This window comes from Syngnathus floridae, chromosome 1 (genome assembly GCF_059516105.1).
Source record: "Syngnathus floridae isolate MCC-2025c chromosome 1, RoL_Sflo_1.0, whole genome shotgun sequence".
Classification (NCBI taxonomy): domain Eukaryota; kingdom Metazoa; phylum Chordata; class Actinopteri; order Syngnathiformes; family Syngnathidae; genus Syngnathus; species Syngnathus floridae.
Window position 1 is genome coordinate 14,388,994 of NC_142413.1, and position 26,559 is coordinate 14,415,552.

Below are 26,559 nucleotides of genomic sequence, written 5' to 3' on the forward strand. Positions count from 1 at the left end.
ATAGTTCGAAAATGACTCTGTGGGCAGGCTTTTATACCGACAACCTGATACAGTTGCATTTTCTGCTGATCAACAAACCAGGCTCACTCAAAAGCGCTCCTTTAGATAGCAGGCATCATCTTTGCTGAGGTTCTGACGTCACTTTGTTCCTTTGCTGTTTCCAGAGAAGAAAATACAGTTTGCTGCAATGTATAGTTTAAATTTAAGTTAAAAAATGTTATGTAAAAATTCATGACGAAGTGATTTTTCTCTTCTGCATTCATAATTCTGCATATTTGATCGCTGCAGTCATATTATTATGATTATTATTATTTGTATTGACTAAACCCTATATAGTCAATTCAATAGGTTGAAAACTGTTGGCTTCCTGTCAATCCCTGCCATGTTTGAGTTCGCAATGGGTTTTCATATGCTTCCCAGTACAATGCATGACAACGCATGAGAGTCCCTCTCGTGACATGGAGGTAAACAACAACAATACACAAATAATGCAATAGGAAAGGTGTTCAAGTATTTGAGATAACGGTGGTATATTCGTAATTGGAAGTAAAAAAAATATGCAATTACAAACCATTTTAGTAGTTATTGAAGAGGATTAGGGCCAGTGAAGAAAAATAATGGGAGGTGACAAGATTCTAACTTTTTTCTCAGAATTCTGACTTTAAAGTGAGAATTCCCACTTTTTGATTTTAAAGTCAGAATTCTGACTTTATTCTCAGAATTCTAACTTTAAAGTGGGAATTCTGAGAGAAAAAAGTCAGAATCCTGTCAACCCCTCCTTTTTTTTCCTTCACTGTCCCTAATCCTCTCCATAAGTAGTTCTGACTATTTACAGATATTTCATTGCATTTATCAATATGTAAGCTATTCAGTTAACCACTTTATTAAACAATATTTCTTTTTGAACTGTGTTAGGAATAAAAGCTATTTATCAACCAGGCAGGAATCTATTGCTATTTATTTTTTATTTTTTATGAAACGTTTTAGACTGTCATCACCAGGTAGTAATTCAGTTCCAGTTTTTCAACCTACTGGTATGCTAGCATTCCAACAGGACAGTGTTCATGGTGAACTTACTGTATTAGTCGCTCAGAACCTGCAATAAAAGGACCATGTCATGTTAGCTTTTTTTTTCCTGTCCAAAAATGACTCCAAACCGTGTTTTCTTAAAATAAGATTTTTAATATTACTTATTATCATAAAGATATATTTACACACTTTACAGAAATAGAAAATAAAAACACAAAGCTACACGTGAAAGGGAAAATAAGTACTCCAAGAGCTAAAGCTTATCTTTTATAAATTAGAAACCAAAAGTTCAAATATGTACACAGTATTTCAACCATTTCTGATACACTTGTTTTATTTTATTTATGTCATTTATTTTTGCCCAGTTCAACATCAAAACAGAGACAGGGGACTGTACATTTGGCCTGGTGAGTAATATTGAGCACACACCTTAAAACTGAATGTAGGAGTAATACATTTTCTTTCTGCTCGGGACCTCATAACACTGTTATGCCAGCCCGCAAGTCTCCCCGTGTGGTGGGCATGATGCTTTTCACATGGATGGAGAATGTTTTCAAAATCAGGGCAGGAGGGGGGCCTGTGTGCTATTCTAGGTGTAGGCAGTCTCATTTGCCAAGCGCCGAGATAATATCAGATCATAGTCGTTTCCCACAGGAGGAAAAAAAAATAACGAGTCATCCTTTGGGTGCCCCAGATGATTGGAATACACAGAAGGCTGACATGATGCATTTTGGAAAAATGTTGGACTTGCCCATACCAATCTTCTGTCTCTAATTTTGCATCATTTTGTAAGTCGAAGTATAAAATTATACTGGGATTTAAGCAGTTCTTATTTTGCGAAATATGTGTCTTCACCCATAACACACCGACTGTAAATTTTTACACCCAGTCAAATGGATATGGGCCAAAAAAAACAAACAAACGTGGGGGCAAGGTGTCAGAACAAACATTTTCTTGAAGGAAAACATGCTAACAAGTGCATAGAAACATTACTCAGGCCTTGTGATGGTCAGAGAGAAGAAGAACCGGAGAGGAAACATTGAGAGGCAAAAAATGGTTTCTCTTGCTGCAAAAGACCATTTGGGCAAATGGTTAAACTCTTAGAGCATAATGTATTGGTTTACCGTTTCAGCCTGAGCCTGAACATGCTTGTCCTTCCACACCACAAGGCCCATTAACCTGATGTGCTCTGGGCTACGATCTACACAAAAAAAAGGGATGCCTGAAAGCTTTCACGTGTCCACGACATATTGTGCTGCAGACTACTTTTCTATTTTGTTACATCCACAAAAGATACAACGTTTCAGACTGTAGTCAAAAAGGTAAGCTTTGGACAACCAGCTAGACAAAAAAAACAAAAAACAAAAAAAAACTAAACGGACAAGATAGAATTGTCACAAAACACTGGAAAACCTTTTCAAACCAAGAGACTCTTGTTTTCAGGGCATATTTTTCCAGCAGCATAATGTAATTGCAAAAGTGCAGCCTGGCGAACCCATGCAGAGAGGCCTTGGAGCAAAGCCACGCTTATTTGTTGAGATTACTTCAAACCAGATACTTGGGACCTGCGGGATATTTGTCTTTGAATTTTTTATTCAACAAGATTCCGTGTGGGGTTGACGTTGGTTTGCTCTGGTCTCTTGAAGGGCAGCGTGGCTGGTGCAGATGGTGAGGATACATTCATGACGAAGAATGCGGATACAGACGTTTGGCTCCAGTTACAATAACTTCTGAGATGGGGCGTGGGGTGGTGGATATCAATATGAACCCCTCGTCGTGACCCAGTCGACTTCCGACCTCAAAACTTCTGTCCCCCGACTATCTTCCCCCATCACAGACAACCTCACACCCGAGTAGATTTAATAAAATCTACATTTCTGTCTGGCAGGATATGAAAAAAAAAATAAGAAAAATAACAGTAGAACTGGAATTATTACGCTTCACAGTGCTCGAGGATTTAATACATTTTTAATCAAGGTATAATCTTGGCAGTGTTGACTACCACTGGGATTTTTGATGCGCTCTTCATCAAGGCTCGGAAGCCTAACACGCCTATTTGTTTGATTAAAATATTTGCATGAGATGCAGCAACAAAGAGACTTGGGGTTTAAGTTAAGTCACAGTTTGTGCTTTGGTCCTCAAGCCTAACAAATGGCGGTGAAAGGTCTTAGTGACCTGGTTACACACTGAACCAGGCTGGCTATGAAGTGACGGAGGGCATTGAGGGGATGGGGGTCGAGGCTGAGGTTCCAGTCTAAGCCAATTTAACCAACGAGCTCAGTCTACGTGGCCCCGGTCAGCCTCGGGGAGATCCATCTGAGAAAGATTAACTCGGCGTTTTAATGAGGGTACGGATCAAAGCCTCAACCACCTGTGCTGTGGAAGAGCTGGCGGACTGGCAAGGCAACTGTACCCAACTCAATATAGGCAAGCGATCACCACCGGAAAGGGCCACGACATGGTTACATGGTTATATTGTACTACACGCAATGAGAGTAATGATGTTTACGAAAATATGCTGATATAAGCTTTAAATGTTGCAAACTCTATGATTGTTTTACATGATAGACTGATCTAGTACAAGCCCCTACGCTAGCACCCTGAGGAAAAATAAAGACTTAAACACAGAGATCATAGATAAACAGTGATGTATTCCAGTATGATGCAAAGGCATATCGTTTGGTCAAAGGTTTAAAGTCACTATAGGATTAGACAGCAGGACCATTCGTGATAGACTGATCTTGATTTGGGGCATGAGCCAAGGAATAACTAGGTAAAAGTGGGTGTGCCTCCTGCGAGGTTTCTCATTTGCAACACTTTCTTCTAATTAATGCAGGGGAACAAATCCAGGCATCAAGAAAATGCCCACCCTTGAAGGTGTATAATTCAGATAATCCCAAACTGGGAGTATTTAGCCAAGGGTGAAGTGCCATTTGAGGTTTAGTAATTGAAATGGTATGATCCAATGTTGATTCACCCCTCGCTTCAAATGCGTGTCAATATTTCAAGACTTTAACAGAGGCAATTTCTTCACACCCTGGCAGCATTTGGAGTGGATTCATTATTTGGCACTTCATTAAAAGGCAAGGCAAGCCTGTAAGTGGCACAGACTGCCGATGCCAGTTAACAGTCGTGTGGCAGGAAGGTGGGAGGGTTTTGGAGTAACGACTGAAAATGAAATTTGGAGTTTAAGACTCATTTGAGTTGACACATGATGCTACAGAGACCTCGAGTGCCGTTCCGAACACCAAACTAGCTTCAGATTACAGAATCTCCAAAATATAGTAGTTCTGCCACTTAAGTCGATTATTTGGACATGTGTGCAATTGTTTCTGTCAAAAATGAAATGTGGATGGCATTAGAAAATGCAAAGCACAGTCAAATGCAACACTCTTGCCTTTCTCATTGCTCATTAAACTGTTGACTCCTTTAAGCAGTAGAAATACAGACTACCAAATAAAATATTAATAATAATTAATAATATTTGACCAATTAACTGTTGTATGATTAGCTCCTACTTCCTTTGCAAAAGCCATTAAGCTGCTACACAGTGACACAATTGGGGGGCAACCTTAGATTCCATTGACAGGAAAATTACACAGGAGAAGTGACAGATGCTCTTAGAGAGAGAGTCTGAACCATGTCATGCTAAGTGTGTAAGACTCTCAAGGAGACTGCTATGATTGGTGTCTAAAAAGCAAATGATAGGTAAAGAAAAACAACATTTGGGAGAAGACAGAGACAGATCAAGTCATTTAGGGTGACAGAGGATTAGAATCAGATGGCTAGGGGCTCAGTAACTCCCCACCCCCCCCCCATCACTGCCCTCCCTCGTTCCTCCTTAGAGCTAAGGGTTGAGAGGCATGTCCTGATTTTTTTTTTTTCTTGTGGACAGAGTTGCTTGAAGAACCAGCAGGTGCTATGGACATCACTCTTCAGGCTGGGCAAGCATAGGCCCTTAGCAGCAAGGCCCCCCATGGCAAAGGAAGAGCATAGAAATCAGAACCTGGGGGATGGCGCTTAAAGCAGTGCCTAAAAAAGAGAAACACAGAAGCGTCATCAGAATGTGTGTTCATGAGTCATGCAGACTTTTAAATTTCCTGTTTGATAAGTGTGCTCCCTTGGGCCACATCGAACAGAACCTTCTGTGTGTGGCACCGCATGTTATCTTGCATTTGAAGAAAGAGTTAAGTAGAGCTTTATCCAGACATGTCTCAACCAGATTTCATGGGTCTTTGATTGAAAGAGTTCTACAGTATATGTCTCATGTAAAACACAAACTCATCCTTATTCTACACTTGGGGCACAGGATCAGCACTTGTCCAAAGGGATATCTGTTATCTTTATTTGGCGTTTTATCTTCGATCCAGTCTGTGATCATTTCCAGAGATTCCCCTTGGGTTTGAGCTCTGTTGCAAGAAAACAAGTTGCCTTAACTGATAAGGGCCCATTCTTGTTTCAAGTTGGCATAGTTCTGCAGTCATGTCATGCCCAGTGAATTGACATGCGTGTATCTGATCTGCACTGAGTTGTATACACTATCTGTTTTGTTTGCTGGGTCCTCAGAATGATCTCACTACAACTGTTTGAGGTCATCCCAAAGGAGGAGTTGCTGGTCTACTTTTCTTTTTTTTTTTTAAATGGAAAAATCATTGTAGGACTCCAGCTCTAAGCTTTCTCACATAGGCCTTCAAAAATTGCCCGTGGCTTCAAAATGTGTAATATCCTGTCGTCTCTCTGTCGTTTAGTGGCTTGGCTTTTATAATGTTGGCCTGGCGGAAAGTTTGAATGTTAGAGCTTGCGATCAAGAGTCTTTCATCTCACATCTGGAATGTGTCAAGAGGAAACTTTCACATCGCCTGTGGTGTTTTGAAAAATAAAAGATGATCTGTCCAATATTCCTCCGACATTAGGATGGTGAGATGCTATTAAATCACACAGCTGGTAGATTGGTACCACCATCTACCATAATCACCTCAACTTAGAGGCATCGTATTTTTTTATTCGGCTGTAGTTTTAGATGCATTTTGGATTGTGCAGGAGTACTGAATGAGTTGTGTAGTGTCTCGCTCATCATCTGGTTGTATCATTTCCTGGCATAAAGGGCAAACTCTACTGAAGGGGTAGGTATCATTTCTGTGCCCTGCAGTACGTTCTCATCAGTCCGATATGTTGGTGGATTCAGACCACCGTGCCAATGAGCCACAATCTTGCCATTGAAGATATCAACCAAACATACCCTGGGTTAACTCTGGAATCCAGCAAATATATTTGCTTATTTTCCTTAAATTGAGACATACTCAGTGATGACTTGACATCCAGAGTCGATGAGCTTGTCTCTTTTGCACTCCTTTTTACAACTAATTTACTGATGCTACGAGTCTACCTACGCAACAGATGCCAGTTTGAACTGCGTGGAGTAAAACTTCACTTCCCATAGCCTCATATAGAGTGCTGACTGCTAAGCCTCTTAACTGCGTTGCCAACTTACTTTTCCTATAAGTCTTTAAATGAACAGACTTTAAACCGTAGAGGGGTGTTAAATGTTGTTTGCAGAGACAGCGTCGTAATTCATGAACCATTCAGTTTTTAGAGCCACTTCCTTATTGTGTTGGACACACTGAACACTCGCAAGTTGTTGAGGGATCCCTCTTTCTTTATTGTTTGACCAAGAAGACCGGGTGACCAATGTTCTGTCAAATGCGTGTTACTTCTGAATGATTGTTTACTATTGTTCTGTGCCCTTGAGCGTCCTGAATGGAACGCACAGCATAAAGGAAGTTTTACGAAAAATAAATAGAAAAACACAATAAAGATCATAATTCTCTGTGGATTGTAAAATGTTTGTTTCGCTGTCCACATTGTGGGACTTTTTTCTTTCAGCTGATTAACCATGCCTTGACGTCCGCGGGTTGCAGCCTCGTCTCACTTCGGCTTGAATTTATGACGGCCCTTTGCAGGTCAGTGTTGTCTGCATGGCACCCCCTGAGGAGGAAATGTTGTCTGAGAGAGTTCCCCTGTCTCTTAGCACATTTGGGAAAGATTCCCTAATGGATCTTGTATTTCCGTATGCATACATACATATATGTTGCTGCTGCTTTGTGCAACGTGCAAACATTGGTGAGTGCATAGGCCAAGCATATGTATACACTGTACATTTGATCATGTTGCCTTAGCATGTTTTAGTTTCTCAGTGACGCCTCGTCTGTTTTCTTTTGAAATAAAGGGAGGTTGTTTTGGTTCAGCTCAGAAAATCAAACTGTGAATAGGTGAGAAGTACAATATTGTCTCAGATTTTTGATAAAAGATTATTCGCACGACGGGTTGTTTGACTTGATAGCAAAGTTAAACATTCTTTTAAGCGCTGGAGGTTAAGACGAGAAACCAAACTCTTGAAAGTGTTATCTTTGTTTAAGGGTTTTAATTGACTTAACCAACTGAACACAACCTATTTATTCTAGTGGAATGAACCCAAAGGTTAGGTTTCTAACAATATCAATCTCCCGTATGATTAAATGAATGACATGTCTGCAGGACCCACCTTTGTTGTACAATGAAGGCATGTAAATTCATTAATCTGTCAACAAAGTCAACAATGGCATTCTTGTGTTGAATACAGACATGCTGGTACTATTGTAAGAGTTTCAATATTTAGACTCTTTCATCAGCAGAAACATTCAAAGTGACTGAATGCTGTCTAAGAAATGTTATGAGCCTTGAACCTCACCTTGCTCTAGAACGGCATTGGCCCCTTGTGGGAAAGGCGGGGCCGTGGGCGTCTCCGCTTCCATCCGGCTGGTCTGTGGCTCTGACCGCTCCTCAAAGGGCTTTGCTGCACCAGCTTTCTCACAGGAGCTGCTTCCTCCAGATCTTTGCCATGTTCCGTGGAGGCCATTGGACCTGTGGGAGCCATACACAGACATAAATATACAAAGCAATAATTCCAATACACTCGTATGAATATCACATTTTGATGATGGTCTATTATGTGTGGAAGAAAAGGATAATGGATAATGCACCATGAGACATGTATGTGTGTATGGAGAGCCCACCAAGCATTATTGTCCATCAAGTGTGTGTGGTGGTAGCTAATGCAGAACAGATTTACATAGCCAAATCAAGCGAGCCCATCCCTTGTGTTTCACGTCTCTGTCACTCTGCCTGTAGATGATAATAAACATCTCACAGTGACAGAACCAAATCGTTTTGTTTGTCCCAAGATTAGAGATGATTCTGTATGTACGTGCATGTGTGTGTGTGTGAGAGAGAGAGTGCGTACGTGCATGTGTGTGTGTGAACGCAGGCGTGTTTGAGAGTAATCCCAGATGTTCTCATCCATTGGCAAATTCTGGTCTGGGTCGTGTAAGAGCCTTTGGCCGAAACGCCTAGGTCCACCCCTGGTGTGTCTCAGAGTGCTCAAACCGCCATAAACTGAATGATCCACAGCACCCTCATTTGTAATGGGATATTTATCGTAATGATTGACTTCATATAAAATTTGTATAACTCCATAGAATACATGAAAACCTGATGCATGGAGCTGAGGATGAATTTTTGTAATGATTCTGATTGTCTTATTGGAAACCAGTTCAGTCCTCTCTCTTTCCTTGATTTAATTTGAGTTCACCAATCTTCTCTGCACTCCTAAGACTTCTTTAGAACAAAAAGAGGGGGAACACTAATTCCCACTGGGCACAGTCAAAAGTTGATTGAAACTACTGACATGGGGTCATGACATTCCAGTTTGCTCACAGACACTGGCACCATTTTTAGAGTTCCCTAAAGAGTGACCTTTGGAACCTTTACAAGGGCTTGCTTGAGAACACAGCTTGAGATAAGTCACAGGGTGGACTGCAGAGGTGAGGTTGGAAGGGAAACAGCAGCTCAAGTCACTAAAAAAGGTTGGCATTAAGTTACTAAAAACAATTTTAGTGCAACTGACATTGTTGAAGGTTAAGCAGCTGAGACTGTTGTTATTTTTTAACCAAATCTCGGTGTCAACCTTTCAATAATAGGTATGTATTCTACCAATGATACTTTGGCAACATTGTGATGATTCTTCTTAAGCGCCTCGGAATGGGAGGGCAACCTCAGTGAACGAGGGGGTCACATAGGACTTGAAACTTCCTTACCAGATGTATGACTAAAATGCCATGCTAAATATAAACAAAATATGTGCATATGGCTGTGTTGGAATCGAACCAATGTATTAAAGCTGTAGATTGAATTTTTCGGGTGAAAATACCCCCACACATAGCCGTCCTACTATAGTGTAAGTGGAAGCTGCATACAACAATCTTCTCCAAGGTTGATTTTATGTGTGGTTCAAAGCCTTTTGAATCATTTCCTATGATTCACAACCTTCAGCTATACCATACTGAAAGAAATGTCAAAAGAACAACTGAAAGCATCTGAATGGCATGTGTTAACTGTGTCAGTAAGCTAGTTCATTGAGTGTTTTCTACGTGTTATCCCTGAAATGCCAGACATCTCGAGTTCCATTTCCACACTAATCCCCCTTAGCAAGCACATTACACGCTATATTTGTGGCAGAACACTAGGCTAATTCATAGACCAAGGGAAAAAAAAATCTGTTGCATATTTCCGCATTTAAAGCCCATCTTTGCCGCAAGGCACTTTAATCTGCACATTATCCTTTTGTTATTCCTCGATGCAGTGAAAGATGAACATTCACAGATTCTTGAAATATTCTGATAATTTTTTTCCAATCCTTGAGGCTGAACGTTAATACGCGTGTTGTTTAGGTAGGTTTTATGGCAAACTGAAGCATCCAGGAAGGATTTATGCTTTTCTCTGTCAATTGGACCCAGCATTTAGGCTCAGAACTAGCTGAAATAGTTCAGGTCTCACTTTTAATCACATGGACAACATGCTTTCACCACTTTAAATTATAAAGGTGCATATTCGTGCCCCAAAGACAAATGAAAAAACAATTGGCCTAATAATAATATCGAATGAAAGTTCTCTCTCTAATGGTGGTTTCTTATGGGATGGTTTTGGTGACATTGGAAAGGTTATCACAGATTTTGGTGACTTTGGAATATAGGCTACTTTGGACGAGTTCCTACTTCTTGACAATTGACCATCACATATTGTACATTTACCTGCAGTCACACCTTAATGTCTAGTGGATCTGCGAAATGACTGTGTGACCAACACAATCATAGTGCCAAAAGTCATCCCTGTCCCAGATGCTGATATTGTCACACGCCAGGGCCGCAATGAGACAATTTAGATGTCCACTGCCACAGCAGCCTGTCAGTAATCGCTGTGCACTGGAAGCAACATATTGTCCAATTGCAATGAATCCATTGCGTCAAAATAGATAGAAAAGTGTAATGAAAGCTGCTAAAATATCCTGTGGCCGGTGATAAGACTGGCAGTATAGATCGACTCGTGCAGCCAGTAAGAAAAGTTGCGATGTGACTTATGACAGCAATATATATATATATATATATATATATATATATATATAATTAGATGTGTTGATTTGATTGAAGAGTTTGTCCTTAATTACTTGATATATATATATATATATATATATATATATATATATATATATATATATATATATATATATATATATATTTATATATATATGTGTGTGTGTGTGTGCGTGTGTGTGTGTGTATATCCACTGCATATTTCATCTCCATAAACAAGGATATGTCAGCCGTTTTATTGCCCTGAAATTGGAAGCAGTCCCTGTAGTATCTTCTTTAATCTTTTCCCAGGAGAGATACTCGTGTTTCTTCTGAGCTGGTAAAGCACAAAACTAACTGGATAACATATGTCTGACAATAGTAAACCTCTTAGCTCTTCTCTCTGATGACCTTGGACCCCTTCTTCTGTCTTTGCACCAAATCTGAACTCTTATCTTCCTGTTGCTAATTCTCAAATTAAAGTTTAATATATTCGGAAATTGAAGAATGACTGGATGTTATTTCTGCAAAGATGGATGTAGCATGCTAGAGTTGAATGCAAATTAAGTTTGAGTAGGTTGGGGAATAGTTGTCACTGTCAAGATGAGCTGCTTGATTCTCCGCCCTGGTTTCCAAACACATCCTGAGGCGATACGTTGCCTCTCATCAAATGCCGTGCTGTCCTTCTTATCACGACCCAGTGCAAAGAGGAATATTGACAGCTTCTCTGTATTGTTACTGCAACAGTCCATCATCAGAACCGCAGCCGTTAGGGATATAAAATATAACTTCCAGGGAAGAAAAATGGCCATTCTTTGGTTTAAAGCCGAGTTCATCAGCTGCCCTCATGGCAGGCGAGAACAAAGTGCACATCACAGTGCTGCCAATGGGCCAGAGCTGCTTATGAATAGTCGTAAAGCTGATTTGTGTGAACCGACTGCCAAAACAACCTCATAACAAATGTCTGCGCTTGTAAATGGAGCGACAACACACATTTTTCTGTCATTAGTGCAGCGCAGATTAACTTACACAAGACTGCGAGAGAAACAATTGCAGCGAGCGCACAGAGGCGCTGTGTTCAGAGTTTAGGTCGCAGTAAATGTATACAAACACTGTTTGCAGTGGCCATCGACATTTAATCCACATTCAATATTCTCTGATTGATCGTCTCTTGGATCTTAATGGCCGTTTGTTTACCCATCTTGCCTGCTGCTCATCTATGTCGCATCAATGGTGAATCAACCGTGTCGCAATCGCATTGATCAAAACTCACGGCCGGATAAGACCCTAACGAGCATTTAATCTGTCCACCATGTTCACTTTACTCTGCTTGCATCGCTTATCTGACATCTCTGTGACACACACTGTAGATTGTACTGGAGATATGCGGACACAAACAACTAGCAGAAGAAGGAAGGTTGTTATCGGAGTGCATTTTACTTTACAGTATGTCTAAGTTTTGGCTACTTCCAGAAATGGAAAAACTTTTCAACCAAATCTTTGACGATATGGTGTGGCTATTAGTGTGATTTGGCGCTTTGGCATATTAATCAGTATATAAATTCCCTTTCACTTCCAGTTGAAGCTTATGGTCAAATTAAATCTAAAACTAGGAGAAATATAGATTTCAAGCAAACACAAGGTTAAGTCTTTAGTCTGCTAGCTAATGGAAAACAAATATATAAACAACCCTTTAAGCATCATATTTGAAAACAAATGGCACAATATCACGTTTAGACAATGAATATAACAGTAGCTCGTAATTTTTGTGCTTGAATACATTTTTGTTTAAAGCACATTGAAGATTTTTTTTTTAAAGAAATGTTTTACATGTGAGTCTCTTTATTTATCAGATTTTCACCTATTGCATGTAGGTCAGGGACATATCCCCCTTTGATGAAAGTAGTGGTTCACTAAACAGTGCTGTACACTGGTCCTACTTGTAGTGGTGAAGTGGATCTCGCAATTCCCTCAGAATTTGTATTTGCAATGCTTTCACTGACAATAATGACGAAGACAGAAATGAGTTGACACTGATTATTAAAGATGAGAGCCATCACCACATAACATGGAATGATGCTGCCTTGGTTTGGAGCAACATAGAAAGGATATTGCTTTTGTGTCCCTGAGTGCCTTTAGCACTTTTGCAGAAAAATCACAAATTTGGACATTGTCAAATCTTTGGGCTGGAGAAAATTATAGTTCAACATTGAGTTATTTGATTGAATTCTAATGATCCCTTTGAATGAAGGATAAAAATGGGCAGTAAAAAGAGTCTATTTTGGTCACACAATAGAATTACATATCAATGATTGTCTCTCTGCAACCGCACAATTACATTATGTTCCTACAATTATTGCAAATAATAAAAAGGATAGTAAAAAGAGAATAACATGCTCTGTGGTTGCAGCCCATTATACGGACAACGTGCTAACCTCCTGGGTAAGCAAACATCAATTGGCTTTGCTGTGGAGAGGAAGAATGAGTTCCCTGGAGGGTGTAGCCATGGTTATCGCGTGACGTCGGAGGAGCAGACCCGCTGTCTCAACCCTGCTTCTCCCCTTCTTCATTAACTTAGAGGCGACGAGTGGCATTAGCTGGTGAATCCACATCGTTACCAAAGACAGGCGAACCCACACAGCCAGACGAAGCAGAGATGCTTGCCACGGCGTAAGCACATTAGAGGATCAGGATTATTTAGCTGGGATGAAGTGTTAATTGTGCTAGAACAATCCAAACATTCTCTTAGCCTTACATTGAGGGATTTGTCATCCCTTGCCACACACGTTCACCCTGCGTGTAGTGGAAAATGTCCAAACTGGTAGGCAGTTGATGCTCATCACAGACCCCCCCCGCCCTCCATCCTCACCCTAAGTAATTTTGGCCATTGGCAGAAAGTGGTACCAATAGCTGAGTTTCAGACCACGTTACCATGGCAGCCACCATGAAGCCGCTCAATTCGGAGCTAGATCAATCATCTTAAATTATAATCCAGGGTGGTCCAAACGACAATCCGGGGGACGTTTGCATTGCCCTGTGAGATTTCTGCCAGACAGTAACGATATTTAAAACTATAAAGAATAATATCCTCACTTACACTGATTGATTAGTTTTAGCGTGTTAAAAGTGAAGAATGTTGAGGCTTTTTCAGCCTTAATTTATTTTACCTTGAGTAAAAAATGTTAGACACCCCTGTTCCAAACTCGGATTTCATCAACGTACCAGCATATGGTACAGTTAGAATCAATGATCGTTTTATCTGTGATGTTAAGCCTCCTCTGCAGTCTCAGGAGCATTTGTTTTGTGTCGTCTTTGATTTCGGCTGGGGGCTGTTTGATATGCAGCATTGTTGCGCTATGATAATGCTGCGCTTGTGGCCGAGCTGAAGGCCGTCTTTGTCCATTAGGAAAGCAAAGTGCATGAAAAGTTTCTCCCGTTTATTGCAGCTTTCTATTGCAACCGTACCCTCAGTGTGAAGGTTCAGAGAAAATTAAGATGAAAAACAAGCAGCCCACTACTTTCTGCAGATGTCCCTGTGAGTCAGCCTGCCTGCCTTGTGCCCAAAGTAGCGAGCGTATGAAATGATGAGGTGTGAGATGGCGTGCTCGCTGATGATCAGAGCGCTACCAGTTCAAAGTGCTGCCGGCAGCAGCACTGAGCTGGCTAATGAAGCTCTCGACTCGCCTCGCTACTTGACTGCCTGTCGCTTTATTTGCAGTCACACTTCTAGTTGGAGGGGTGAATTTGTGGCTACAAGGTTACTACAAGTTGGGGGCTTCTGTACTCCAGCAGTCAAACTAAATAAGGGCTCAAACTTTGCCCTGGTGAAGAACAAAATTTGAGTTTGCCGGCCCTGTTGCCAGCCCAAACATGATGAGCAGTTGTGGAAGATGGTTCCAGTTGAAGTCTACAGTATCAGTGAATTAATAGTTTAAAATAAATGTGTCACAATCTAAACACTCATATTATTTAAAATACTATTACCAACATTACCTTTCAAAATAAATGACTTATAGATTATTACTTGAAAACATGTGGCAGGATTCTCCTCTAAAAACACAGGCTAAACTTAGCTCCTCCCCAACGTACAAAAATCTTAGTCTCTCAGTCCAGATGTATCACCTCACAATACTTCTCGACACCAATTACTATTTTCTTACTATTGGCCAGGGCTATGGCATCAGACATATGTGATCTGTCAGGGCGCAATTGAAGGAGCACCTCACCCATCATGCTACAGTCATGCAAACAAACAGAAAGAAAAGAAAAATAGTTCTTCTTTTACAACTATAAACAAAAAACAACTGGTGACCCAGGAAGATGTTGTAATATTATTCATTTATCATAGTGAAAGAAAAATGTTTGTTACGATTGTCGATTTGTCATATTAGCTGTCTAAATGTGTTGCCCCACCATTTGTGTCCAAATATCGAAGGCAATCCGTGCAAACCATGAGCATGTCAACAATGTTTTCTGTTGTTTGTTAGCAACAAGGTAAGCATACTTTGCTAAAGAATAACTGTGATGTTTTAAATACGCAATGGGTAAATGTTGCTTTTGTGTTTACTTATACAGTAAACCTCAACTGGGAGTGCCATTATAAGCTTGAAGCCTTTTATTAATAAATTGTTCACTATTTTCCCAACTGCTACTTTTGTGAACTGAAGTGGCTTGAATTGAGTTCACTGCCACCATACAGCTGAAGTTTGACCACCAATGTGCAGTGGTGCATGTATCTTGAGGAACGGTACTGAAGTCGGCTACATCCACATTTGTGATGCTGTCTGAGAGTATCCTTAAAGACAGCATGTCAAGGACAAAGCAAAACACAACCCCGCTCTCTCCTGTGTCATCATCATCCCACCTCCTCTTGGGCTGTGAACCTGCCTACTGCCATTTGACAGGTTGGAGGAGGAGAAACAGGAGGGAAATGTCACTATGCAGGGGCCTTGGCTCTCCCCACAGTACACTGTATATACACTTGTGATGACAGGAAATAGCAGCTACGTTGCATCAGACTGCATCACTAGAGGAAAAGCGTTGGCTCAGATGCCCAACCTGGACACAATGGGTGTAAAATGATGCTCGCTTTGAACCATATCTACCAATGTAGTTGTACTTAGTCTAAAGTTGAACTTAAATATCTTTGGAAGTCATTGTCATATATGACATGAATGGATTCATAAATAAAGAAAAGATATAAATGAGATGAATAGAGATGGAAGGTTAACTCAGTGACAGCCACCAGTATTGCAGATGAACCTCAAGGTCTCGCTTTGAATAAACTGTTTTCATTATGTGGATAAATGTTTATAAATGGTTTTGGTAATTTTATAAACATCTGTTTCCATTCTCCCTAACACTGGCGAGGGGCCCGGTACTGATCCAGGGGAACCACCTGCGCGTAGGCTAGACCGCCACTATTATTCAGTGGCAGGTCATTTGACCGACAAGATTATAACATGTAAAATAGTAAACAACACATGCATTCCAATGTGGCGACGAGTGCAATGAATAATGTATGATTTCACTCTTTGCGAGTGATCTCCAATTGTGTAGGGAACGAGAGTTATGATTTTCAAGCGTTTCATTCAAAGAGAAAACACTGCGAACATGACAGTTTGAAACCACTCGAGAGACGCCACAATAGCTTAGTGATGGAAACATGTTGCCCAAAGCTCCTCGTCACGCATCCCCCGCAGGGGAACTTTAAAACTTGAGACCGAATCCCACTTCAACGGTCGGATCTCCTTTCTTTACTGGCATCTTTATTGCAGACTAAGATCAACCAGCTGCGAGTTGCTTCTAGCCACATCTGAATTTGTGAGCCTCAACATAAACCATGAATGGGCTTCTACCAAAAAATGACATGTCCAAAGCAATTCTTTGCAGTCTTTTAAATTGAGTTTGAAGGCAATTAAAGCACCTACATTCCTAAAGAGCACAATATTTATTCTGTGATCTGACAGCTTGTTAATAAAAGTGTCTCCTCAGATCTCGATCAGGAATTAAATCTGCCAGGGCTACTGCTGTAAATGTACAAACACTTAATGTTCAAACAGAGGGTCGTAAATAATATTTTCATTGGGCACTGGTGGAAAGCTGTTAGTGGGGTGACTGTCTGACTCTAATTAAGGGGGGACGGCAAGATCACATGAGGTCTGGTTAGCCAGAACTTGACCCACTCCACTCCATACGGCTTCATGCCCAGCTCAGGTTATGCACTTTGATTGTTAAAGGCGGCATACATGGTACTCTGATTTAGAAGTTTAAATTGTTCTGTAACTAATCACATAACTCAATTTCCCGGTGCTTGTATATGTAAAAATACCCAATTGAAATGAGATGAAATGCTACGAATCAATTCCAAAACACAATTTTTGCTGACATATTTTTAAGAAAGAAAAATACCACTGTTTTGCATACAAATATTTCAAATGTGGTTTAAATGATACAAATAAATAAACTGGTTTTATGATTTGCAATGACTGCACAGACTGATGTGTGGCTTTAAAGGGTGTGGTCTAGTGAGTGATTTTAGGTGCTTGAAATTGTTTTCTGACGTGGCAGCAAGTTGTACAACAGCATCTCCTTGCAAGTGTTCTCATTATGAATTCATGAATTTGACCATAGGTCCCGTTCAATAAAAGGCTAACACTCTAGCTCACATTGTTTTGTTTACTGTATTGTTTGCTCACAACATAAAGGGAAAAAGAATTGACCAAGGCTTGTAATTCTAAACACTTGCAAGTTGGGCCACTTGTAAATCAAGGCAAGACTTATTAAAATAGTTCCTATGTCACGCTTTTTTAAAATACATCAACCTCGTGCAAGTGAGTGACAATGTCACAGCCAATGAAACATATGAATTTTGTTGCCACGATGAGCATGGCAGGTAGTTTTACTCATGGAAACGACAATTCATCCACAACATTGTCTCCATGTATTTCTCCACAATTTGTGTTCAAATATCTGTTGCTTAAAGGGTAATGATGAGACAACACTGATGCTATTTGTTAGTCGTTGGAAGGAATTTTGCATTGTTTGTTAGCATTGAGCTAAAAAAGAAATTTACAAAGGACAAGCTGTGTGGTTGTTTTAAATAAACATGTAATTCTTTCTTTTATGTTTAGTTCGCCAGTAAACTTCAACAAGGAATGAAATCAAACAGCTTGATGCCTCTTCTTTGAAGAATTATTGACTCTGGAAAACAGCTGCTTTTGAGTTGAATTGAGTTCACCAACACCGTAAAGCACTTATGTATCGATTTCTCACTTGCAATTCAAAGCAAGAATCTATCTATCTATCTATCTATCTATCTATCTATCTATCTATCTATCTATCTATCTATCTATCTATCTATCTATCTATCTATCTATCTATCTATCTATCTATCTATCTATCTATCTGTCTATCTGTCTATCTGGCTATCTGTCTGTCTGTCTGTCTGTCTGTCTGTCTCTGTCCGTCCGTCCGTCCGTCTGTCTATCAACAGTAATTTTCGGACTATAAGTCGCGTTTTTTTTTTTCCATAGTTTGGGTGGGGGGGCGACTTATAACAAGGAGCGACTTATATGTGTTTTTTTCAAAAATTTTCCCAAAAAAAAAAAAAAGTGAAACCTCGATAAACGAACCGCGATGTAGCAAAGGATTACTGTAATTTGAATTTCAAGTGACGTCAGCAGCGCGGCGCGGCGTGCGCAGCGGTTGTTTACAAAAAGGACAAAGATTGATCACGGGATGACGAAGATGACAAAGGGCCCCACGTTCTACCGGCATCATTAACGGCTTTGTTTCTAAATGACACGGAGGATGAAGAGTTTGAAGGATTTAAGGATTTGGAGTGACACAGAAGGTTTGAAAAACTATTATGGCTTTTACGCACGCCTGGTCCTATTCTATGGAGCTCTCTTTCACCTACGTGGATGGAAGTCTGGGGCCGGCGATCGGCCGGGTGGCTGTCCGGGGATGGTGGATGGGGCTCGGTCATGGCTTTTACGCATGCCTGGTCCTATTCTATGGAGCTCTCTTTCACCTCCGTGGATGGAAGTCTGGGGCCGGCGCTTGGCCGGGTGGCTGTCCGGGCACGGTGGATAGGGCTCGGTCATGGCTTTTACGCACGCCCGGTCCTATTCTATGGAGCGCTCTTCCACTTCCGTGGCTGGAAGTCCACGCCTGGAAGTTTATTTTGTTAAATAAAGAGCCATTTACCAAACCCACGTCTTTCCTTGAACTTTAACGCTACAATATAGTTATAAAGTAGATCTGTGGAATAACGATGAGGCTGACGTCAGGGCGCATGCGCGGCGTTGTTGACAAAGGACGAGGAATTTGATCGATTGATTTAATGATTTAGAGTGCACAGATGGGTTGATAATACTATTGCTTATATAATAGTTATTTGATATCTAATTTATATATTGTTATATGGGCCTGTGGAATATTTTGAAGTGCAAGCGCCGTCAGCCGCGCGCACCCATTGTTGACAAAGGACGATCGATGGATTTAATGATTTGGAGTGACACAGATGGTTTGATAACATTATTGCTTATATAATAGTTATTTGATATATAATTTCTATATCGTTATATGGGCCTGTGGAATATTTTGAAGTTCAAGCGCCGTCAGCGGCGCGCACGCATTGTTGACAAAGGACGATCGATGGATTTAATGAATTGGAGTGACACAGATGGGTTTATTAACGTGTTATTTATGTAATAGTTTTTTGAATAACTCTGAATGTTACTTCAGGCCCGTTTTCAGCTCTTCGTTTGTGTTTATGTCACATTAGCATACCTATCGTTTGGCCTGTTGTTGCTCGTTCATGTCTGGTCTTTGTGTTGGATTTTGTCAAATAAATTTCCCCCCCAAAATGCGACTTATACTCCGGAGTGACTTACATATATATTTTTTCACATTATTGGGCAATTTATGGCTAATGCGGCCTATATTCCGGAGCGACTTATAGTCCAAAAATTACGGTATCTATCTATCTATCTATCTATCTATCTATCTATCTATCTATCTATCTATCTATCTATCTATCTATCTATCTATCTATCTATCTATCTATCTATCTGAATGTTTTTCTCCTTCCTAAAAAACACATTTTCAATTTGGGGGAGATTGGAACAGATTGGAAGATGATGTTTTAAGTTACGAGTGTGACCGTGGAACGATTTGAACTTGAGTCTCAATGTACTACTGTAGTTCCCATAAGGGTCTGGAGTGCTCCACATGTCACCACAATAAGTGTCAGCTTTCCTCTGGCTACAGTATAACCATCTGTGAGATTATTGATGAGACAACCCTGCAAGATCCCATATAGCCTTGCTCCTTGTCCACCTTTTTATTTTATAGTCCCTCAGCTTTTCTTTTTTAACTTGTCTTTGCTCTTTTTTCCCCCTCCCTCCGCCGCATTGGCTCTCCAGGGAAGATCTAAGTGAGTAGATTTATTCAGTGAAAGGCTTCTGAATTGCATTATGGCTGTCCGGCACTCACATATGCCAAAGTCTTCAAGAATCTCCAGGGTGCGTCGGCGCAAAGGTTACCCTTATATCCCGACCAAATGACGCGTGATTTTTCTCTAAAACGCTTCCTTAATTCTCACTTGCTCCGTAGCAATGGTGGGTGCCATTCACTCAGTTCGCATCAGCCAATATTATGCAGACGTCTGCATGTCTTTAAAAATCTGCTCATTTGAGCCCAGAACGTCTCCATTGGGAGGCCACGCATCACCTCAAACTCTAGGCCACAAAATTAGGTCCACCTGGTCTCAATCCTGTGAGATTCCTTGCAAGAGTTGGTGACTAATGTTGCATTCACAAAAACAATTAATGATGATAAAAAATGGTAAGAATTGTATCCCACCAGTCGAACTATGACAAAAAAGATAAATAATAATAGCACTTTATAATATTGTACTGTATAAAACCATGAAATAATGGTATAATTAGCTAGGATGTAAAACAAAGAAATAGTTTGTGCATCATGTTTTAATGCTTCAATTCAACTCATTATGCGTCTCCTTCTGGTGTGGTCACAGTATAATACCGTACAGTCCTGCATACTCAAACAAAGAAGATTGCTAGTACTACTACTAGTAGTAGTCCTGCTGCTACTTCTACTACCACTTAGTATATTACTACTACCAATGTTAGTCGCTCAGTAAGATGCATTAATATTAGTCATTTTGTGTAGAGGACAAACAACATATGCCTTATATTATCTGTCTACATGTGTTGGGCCACTATTTGTATTCAAATATCATTGCTTCTAAAACTATTGATGCAACCTGTCAGCATGTCATTGTCGTTTTGCATTGTTTGTGAGCCTTTGGCTGAGAGGACTTTTCTATGTGGTTGTTTTAAATACACGTGTGATTGTGTAACGTGTGTTTTATGGCTAGTGTGACAGTAAACTTCAACGAGGAGTGGCAGTTTTGATGAATTGTTTAATATTTGTGAAAATGCTGCTTATTGTGACGCAATGAGATTTGAAGTTCGAGTTCACTGCCACCAAACATCACCCATATCCAAATGACGCCTCCTATCTCAAGGCATGGTAGTGTACATCATTTTGTATCACTGTTTCTAATATTTTGGTTCTCCACCTTCCTTTCTTCAATAATCCCATAATAACATTGGTCCAGACCGGCTCCTCCGTGTCATACAGCACTTATTAAGACATTCCCGAGCATCTGGAAATGTTTAGTTGCGTTTGTTCTCTCCTCAGTGACCATAATCACATCCAAAAGCACAAACACCTTCTTTGCATTAGCACGCCCCACATAATGATTTACACTTGCCAATCAGATCAGATCAGGCGCTGTTTTCTGCCCCCTTGTGAGATACCTCACTTACTGTTTTTGGCTGTAGTTTGACCCGAGGATGATCGTATGAGCATGCTGCACTGCGGTGCCTTATGCGTGCGTCCAGCCCCAACAGTACATCAAAGTTTCATACGGAATAATAGCAGCGTTGACAGGCTCACATGATATCGCCCGCTTTCCAGGCAGTCGATTTCTCGGTCAGATAAAAGCACAGCCCATCAGGGCTTCATGACTACCTCACCTGTTTAACCCAGCTAGCACAATTACATCAATGTGTTTGTGTGTGTGTGTGTGTGTGTGTGTGTGTGTGTGTGTGTGTGTGTGTGTGTGTGTGTGTGTGTGTGTGTGTGTGTGTGTGTGTGTGTGTGTGTGTGTGTGTGTGTGTGTGTGTGTGTGTGTGTGTGTGTGTGTGTGTGTGAGCGTCTGCTGCCATATGTGTTGCTATGGGGTGCAGAGAAAGGGATGGATGCTCATGCGACAGACACAAGGAAGGACTGTTTACGTCTTGAGAGTCAGAGCGAGAAAGAATGATCGGCCTCGGGGATGAATTATGGATACCACATGTCTAAAGCTGGAGCCCTCTCTTGAGTCAGAGTGCTTTTCAAGGATGGGTAATTGAAGTGCACATCTTGAGGATGGTAGTATTACACGCAGAAGGCCACTGCTCCTTTTTTGTTAGATGATTTAGAATTTTACAAGGCGCTCAGGTACCATTTCCACAACACCATTGAAAATGTCTTTTTTTTTCTTTTTTTTTTTACAAGTGCCTTTTTGACCATTAGTTTTCATGGCAACAGTGTTTTACAGAGTGGAAACGATTGAAAGGGTTGTCTATGAAAACCCAAGGCATAAATGGTTATTTGACAAGCTTAAAAAAAAAAAGGACCGCTTCTACTTATCAAGTGATTTTTTTAATTATGTACTTATGTGGGTGGTACACCTGATAATGAAATATCTGTATCAAATATCTACATACAGTGGACATAAAATAGCTTCCCACCATGACATGTTTTTGTGGTGTAATAAATGAATTGAAGAGCAATCACTTCAAAACTTTGGACGTTAATGTGACCTACAACCTCAACCTCTCATGCCTTGTGATTAAATTTAATCATTAGTATTTTTTTTCAATGTCTTAACATTTGTTTCTATTTCCATAGTTTTTTCATGTTTTATGTAAAGCATTTTGTAGATAGATGAATGTGGTATACATTTAAACTATCCTCATAACTGGGCCCTGGATGTCTTTGAAATTAACCAATCACATTCAAGCTCCTTAAATAAGCCAGCACAATTTTAGTTGTTCTCATATATATTTCCTATGTCTTTGTCTAGTGTCAAAGCAAAGCGTGCTTTAAAATGATTTTTATATTTGGGGAAAAAAGCTTTATAAATTGGACTTTTTTGTTGAAATCCTAGATTGATTGATCGGTTATATTCAAAATATGACCAAATGTTCCTTCACATAGTGGAATTACTAACAATTGGCCTGGCATGTAATTTACAGTTTTTCAGTCAGTTTTGCTTGTGAATACTTTGTAAACAATGCTACCATTAATCAAACTTTTGAATGACAAAATGATGAAAAGTTTCCAGTAAACCTCTGACTGCAAGACTCCTTTAAGTATAAATCTCAAAAATGGGTCTCAGTTCGTTATTCAACGCCTTAATTCCTTGCATACAGCTTCACTTCCCTTTGCATTTTACCTCAATTCCCAGACGCTCACATGGCTGAGACAGATGCCCAATAAATCGGAAGTGCATTTGTATCAAGATAAAAGACTTCACACCCACTGCCTACACGTAGGAGCTTCTTCTGACACCTTTCCACGACGACGCATGCTGCTTGTGCCTAGCAGACACACTCCAGCTAGCATCCCTCCCCACACCCATCACCGTCGCAACACTCTTGCCTCCCTTCATCTCTACCAGCTCCCCTTTTCTCGTTTCCTCCCCATCAATGGAGCGCTGGTACTCCACAGTAGCAGCCCAGGGTAAGGAGGGGTAGGAATGGGAAGCACATAAGCGGCATGACTGGAACAAACACTAAGAGGGATAAGCTGTGGTGAAAAGCTCTGTTTTTTTCACCGTGGGGCTACGCGAGGCGCCGAACACGCTTCGCCACACACAGGGGTGCGAAAAACGACACTGGCCATGATGCTAGATAATTGCTTCCCATTTAGTCGTGCACCCAGTAGCGTCAGACAAAAATAGCGTGTGTCGCTGTACGGCAAATGTGCAGGGAAGCATGGGAAGTGGATGGTGCCGCTCTGGTAGATCAATATCGCAGAATGGACAGCATCCCGGTTGCACAGCCTCTCTTTTTCTACCTAAGTCTATCATTCCAGGCATGTAGCCTTATCACTGCAATCAGTCTGGACTCAATCACCTCTCACAGCCTATATCGCCTATAGCCCGTGTGTGTATGAGTGTGTGTCTTCCCCGCAATTGTAATTGGGAGGTAGGTGATAATCCCAAGAATGGCTTGGACGTTTACACAAGGCCTAACTGTTGTTTCTTCACACTACAGTGTTACCTGCATCACATCTGCAAGCTTGGCCCATCACTCCCCTCAAAGAAGCCACCCTTAAACCCTCCCGAGGCAATAATGTGCAATATTAGACTTCACAGGCATCCATATATAGTCCAACAATGTCTCCGGTGGCACTTTACGGAAATTTCCCGTGGCAAGACGTCAAGACCGAATCCCGGGAGAGAGGATCCACACATCTGGGATGTGTGTGTGTTCTCCCCACCAACCCTTACAATTATACCATCCTCGTTATCATCAGTGCAGGATGCTTCTATGAGCAGCGTGTTGCTCTGCTGCACAATTAAAGTCACGGAATAATCATCATGCAATGCAGGTCAGATGGAACACAAGCTGTCAATTTGTCAAGATTCCCTCCCGGGCTTGTGGAACATGTGCCATGCAAAGCTTACATTTCATAACAACAGTCTGCCATGCATCCATCACCCCACGCACACAAGCCCTCAGTACTCCATTTGCAGCTTGGCTTCACATCAAGGTGAGACGGGTTGGGGGGGGGGGATTCATGAGGGATGATAATGATGCACCTAAGCCAAGAGAACAACATTCAAGTTGAAGCCTAGTGAACCACTGCAGTGCAGTACTGTACCCGGCCAGGTGCTCCTACAAGCCTGCTGAGAGCCCTCACACGCTGGGTAACTGATCAACCACACATACAAACACAGATCAGCTTGCACGAGCACAGACAGGACAGAAATAGAAGAGGGAGGAAAAAGAAGAGAAGGTGTGTGAGGGGTGCCTCGCTTCTACTCACCAGCACTGGCAGAACACAGCAGAGACACCAGGAGCACAATCACCAGCGTCAGAATCTTCACATTCATTTCTGCACTCCCCTCTGGCTCGCCGCTCGTCGCTCGCTGATATACTGTAGTGCTGTGTGTGTGTATGTGTGTGTGTTTGTGTGTGTGTGGATGGGAGGGAGGAGAGAGAGAGAGAGAGAGCGTGCAAGTGAGAGAGAGAATGAAAGAGACTGTTTGCTCTGTGTGTGTGTGTGTGTGTGTGTGTAAGAAATGAGTGTTGTCTAAATGTGTGTTTGTGTGTTATATGTGACAGCTACACTCCAATGACTGGAGGCACGTCTCTATCCAAGCTCCCCCACGGTGTGTGTCAGAAAATGAGCAGCCAAGTTCAGTGGAGCTGTGAGTGTCTCTGGAAGTCCTGCACTCCTCGGATAAGGAGGCTGTCTGGTCATGTGGCTTATGTATCTCGGAGCCACTAGGTCACAGAAAAGCCACCTCCCCCCAAAGTCAGTAAGTGTGCATGGACTGGGAGTTGCCAAAAAGAGAGGGAGGGGTGTGAAGAAGAAGAAGCCGGAGCATGGGGGTGCGTGCAGGTTTATGATAATAGCCCAACAGATGCTCTTGTTGAAAACTCTTTTGAAATTGCAAAGCAGGATGACATGCTAGGAATTTGGGGGAATCCGAATAAGCGCTAATAGCGGATAAAAGAAGGAAGGGTCGGTACGAGATGAGCTTCCTGCTTTTGTATCTCGAACCCTCGCTCCATTCTATCAACGGCGCGCCTCGGGCTAAATCGGTATGGATGGCTTAAATCACCAAGCGCCGTTTGAAGTCGGCCTTCGTGACACTTGGGGAGTCACTGCAGGAAAAAACGTATCAATTATTGACCGCCACCTCCTTTAACCAGTCATTTTTTGACGTTTGGGATATTCTTTTCACAAACAAAGGCCAATAAGAGAGCAACTTATCTCGTTTGCGTTTGTTTACCGCACAATAAACAGGAAACGTTGATTTTTATTGCAATGAATTGTGAGAATTGGGAGTTTCCTTATCGCGGAAAACCATGTACCGCCATCAAGGCGTCATGCTTTCTGCATCCGCAATTGTTTTTTTTTTCCTTTTAAAACTGTTTTCAAAATATGTAATCTATGTCTAACTTTAGCAGTGTTTGATTACATCACAGGACTTTTTGTCTGGTTTCTGCTGTAGTGTTGAAACACAAAAATTGTCGCAAACTTCCATAAGAATTCAATATAATTCTATCCAGTGCAACTCACAAATGTACCTAGAGACAAAATAACCTTTTTCTTTAGGTATCTCCACGGGACAAATGCAAGACAGAACCAAATGTTCTAAATTGCATCAGTTTGCATCCAAGTTACAGAAACCCATAAGAGAACCAAATGAATCCTTAATTTAGGCTACTCACTGAAATGATTAGAAATTTAGTTACCCTACTTGAGAGTTTTTGAAGATATGAGTTGTCGTTCGACCAAATTTTTGCCTTGACGTGCAAGCTAGAATTTGAGGTCTGAGCACTTTTTGCTAGTTAGGAACTCTACTTAACTCAGTTCCCAAGCAGCAATTTGGCGGATAGTGAACAGTTCTTCACCAAAGAAGACGTTTTTGCCATGAAAAACTGTACAAATGACACAGACGCATGATCAGGGGATGAAAGGCGGTCTCCAATTGCCCAGGTCACCTGCACGGCCAACTACATCAACGGCAAGGGAATGTTTTGCAGTTTACCCGCCAATTTCATACATGGACACAGCAAGTCTATTTCAGTACCTGCAGTTTCACGCACATCCTACTACTGATTGCCCTGATTTAGATGCAAATTCTTATACTGCTCTCAGATGATCAAGTCATGCACAGGAACATTTTAAAATTCATAATACTAAGAATAAATTAAAGAATAATAATCAGTAAATATTATTTAGACTACAAGTATTGGATGTCAGA

At 41.1% G+C, this 26,559-nt stretch overlaps 2 protein-coding genes across 4 annotated transcripts in view; one reads left to right on the forward strand and one right to left on the reverse strand.

Moving 5' to 3' along the window:
• Nucleotides 1–26,559, forward strand: part of xpnpep2 (X-prolyl aminopeptidase (aminopeptidase P) 2, membrane-bound) — a 100,771-nt gene that overhangs the window by 24,535 nt on the left and 49,677 nt on the right. For 2 of the 3 annotated variants that reach the window (XM_088373823.1, XM_088373805.1), the window contains one exon: nt 6,913–6,989. The exons of the other annotated variant lie outside the window; for it this stretch is intronic. The gene's annotated coding sequence lies outside the window, so the exon portion shown is untranslated. The remainder of the gene's footprint in view (nt 1–6,912; nt 6,990–26,559) is intronic. 3 annotated transcript variants of the gene reach the window in all.
• apln (apelin) lies at nt 1,162–25,041 on the reverse strand. Its single transcript, XM_088373858.1, has 3 exons — nt 24,609–25,041; nt 7,757–7,929; nt 1,162–5,061 (listed from the first exon to the last, which is right to left on the reverse strand). Exons 1-2 carry the CDS (start codon nt 24,673–24,675, stop codon nt 7,763–7,765), a joined length of 234 nt encoding a protein of 77 aa, XP_088229984.1. The 5' UTR covers nt 24,676–25,041; the 3' UTR covers nt 1,162–5,061; nt 7,757–7,762.

What these genes read in the sequence shown, in the direction of transcription:
- apln (XM_088373858.1), bottom strand. Translation starts at nt 24,675, where the DNA reads ATGAATGTGAAGATTCTGACGCTGGTGATTGTGCTCCTGGTGTCTCTG. An exon ending in GCTGTGTTCTGCCAGTGCTG is followed by an intron (nt 7,930 to 24,608) that starts GTGAGTAGAAGC and finishes TGGCTCCCACAG; the next exon opens with GTCCAATGGCCTCCACGGAA.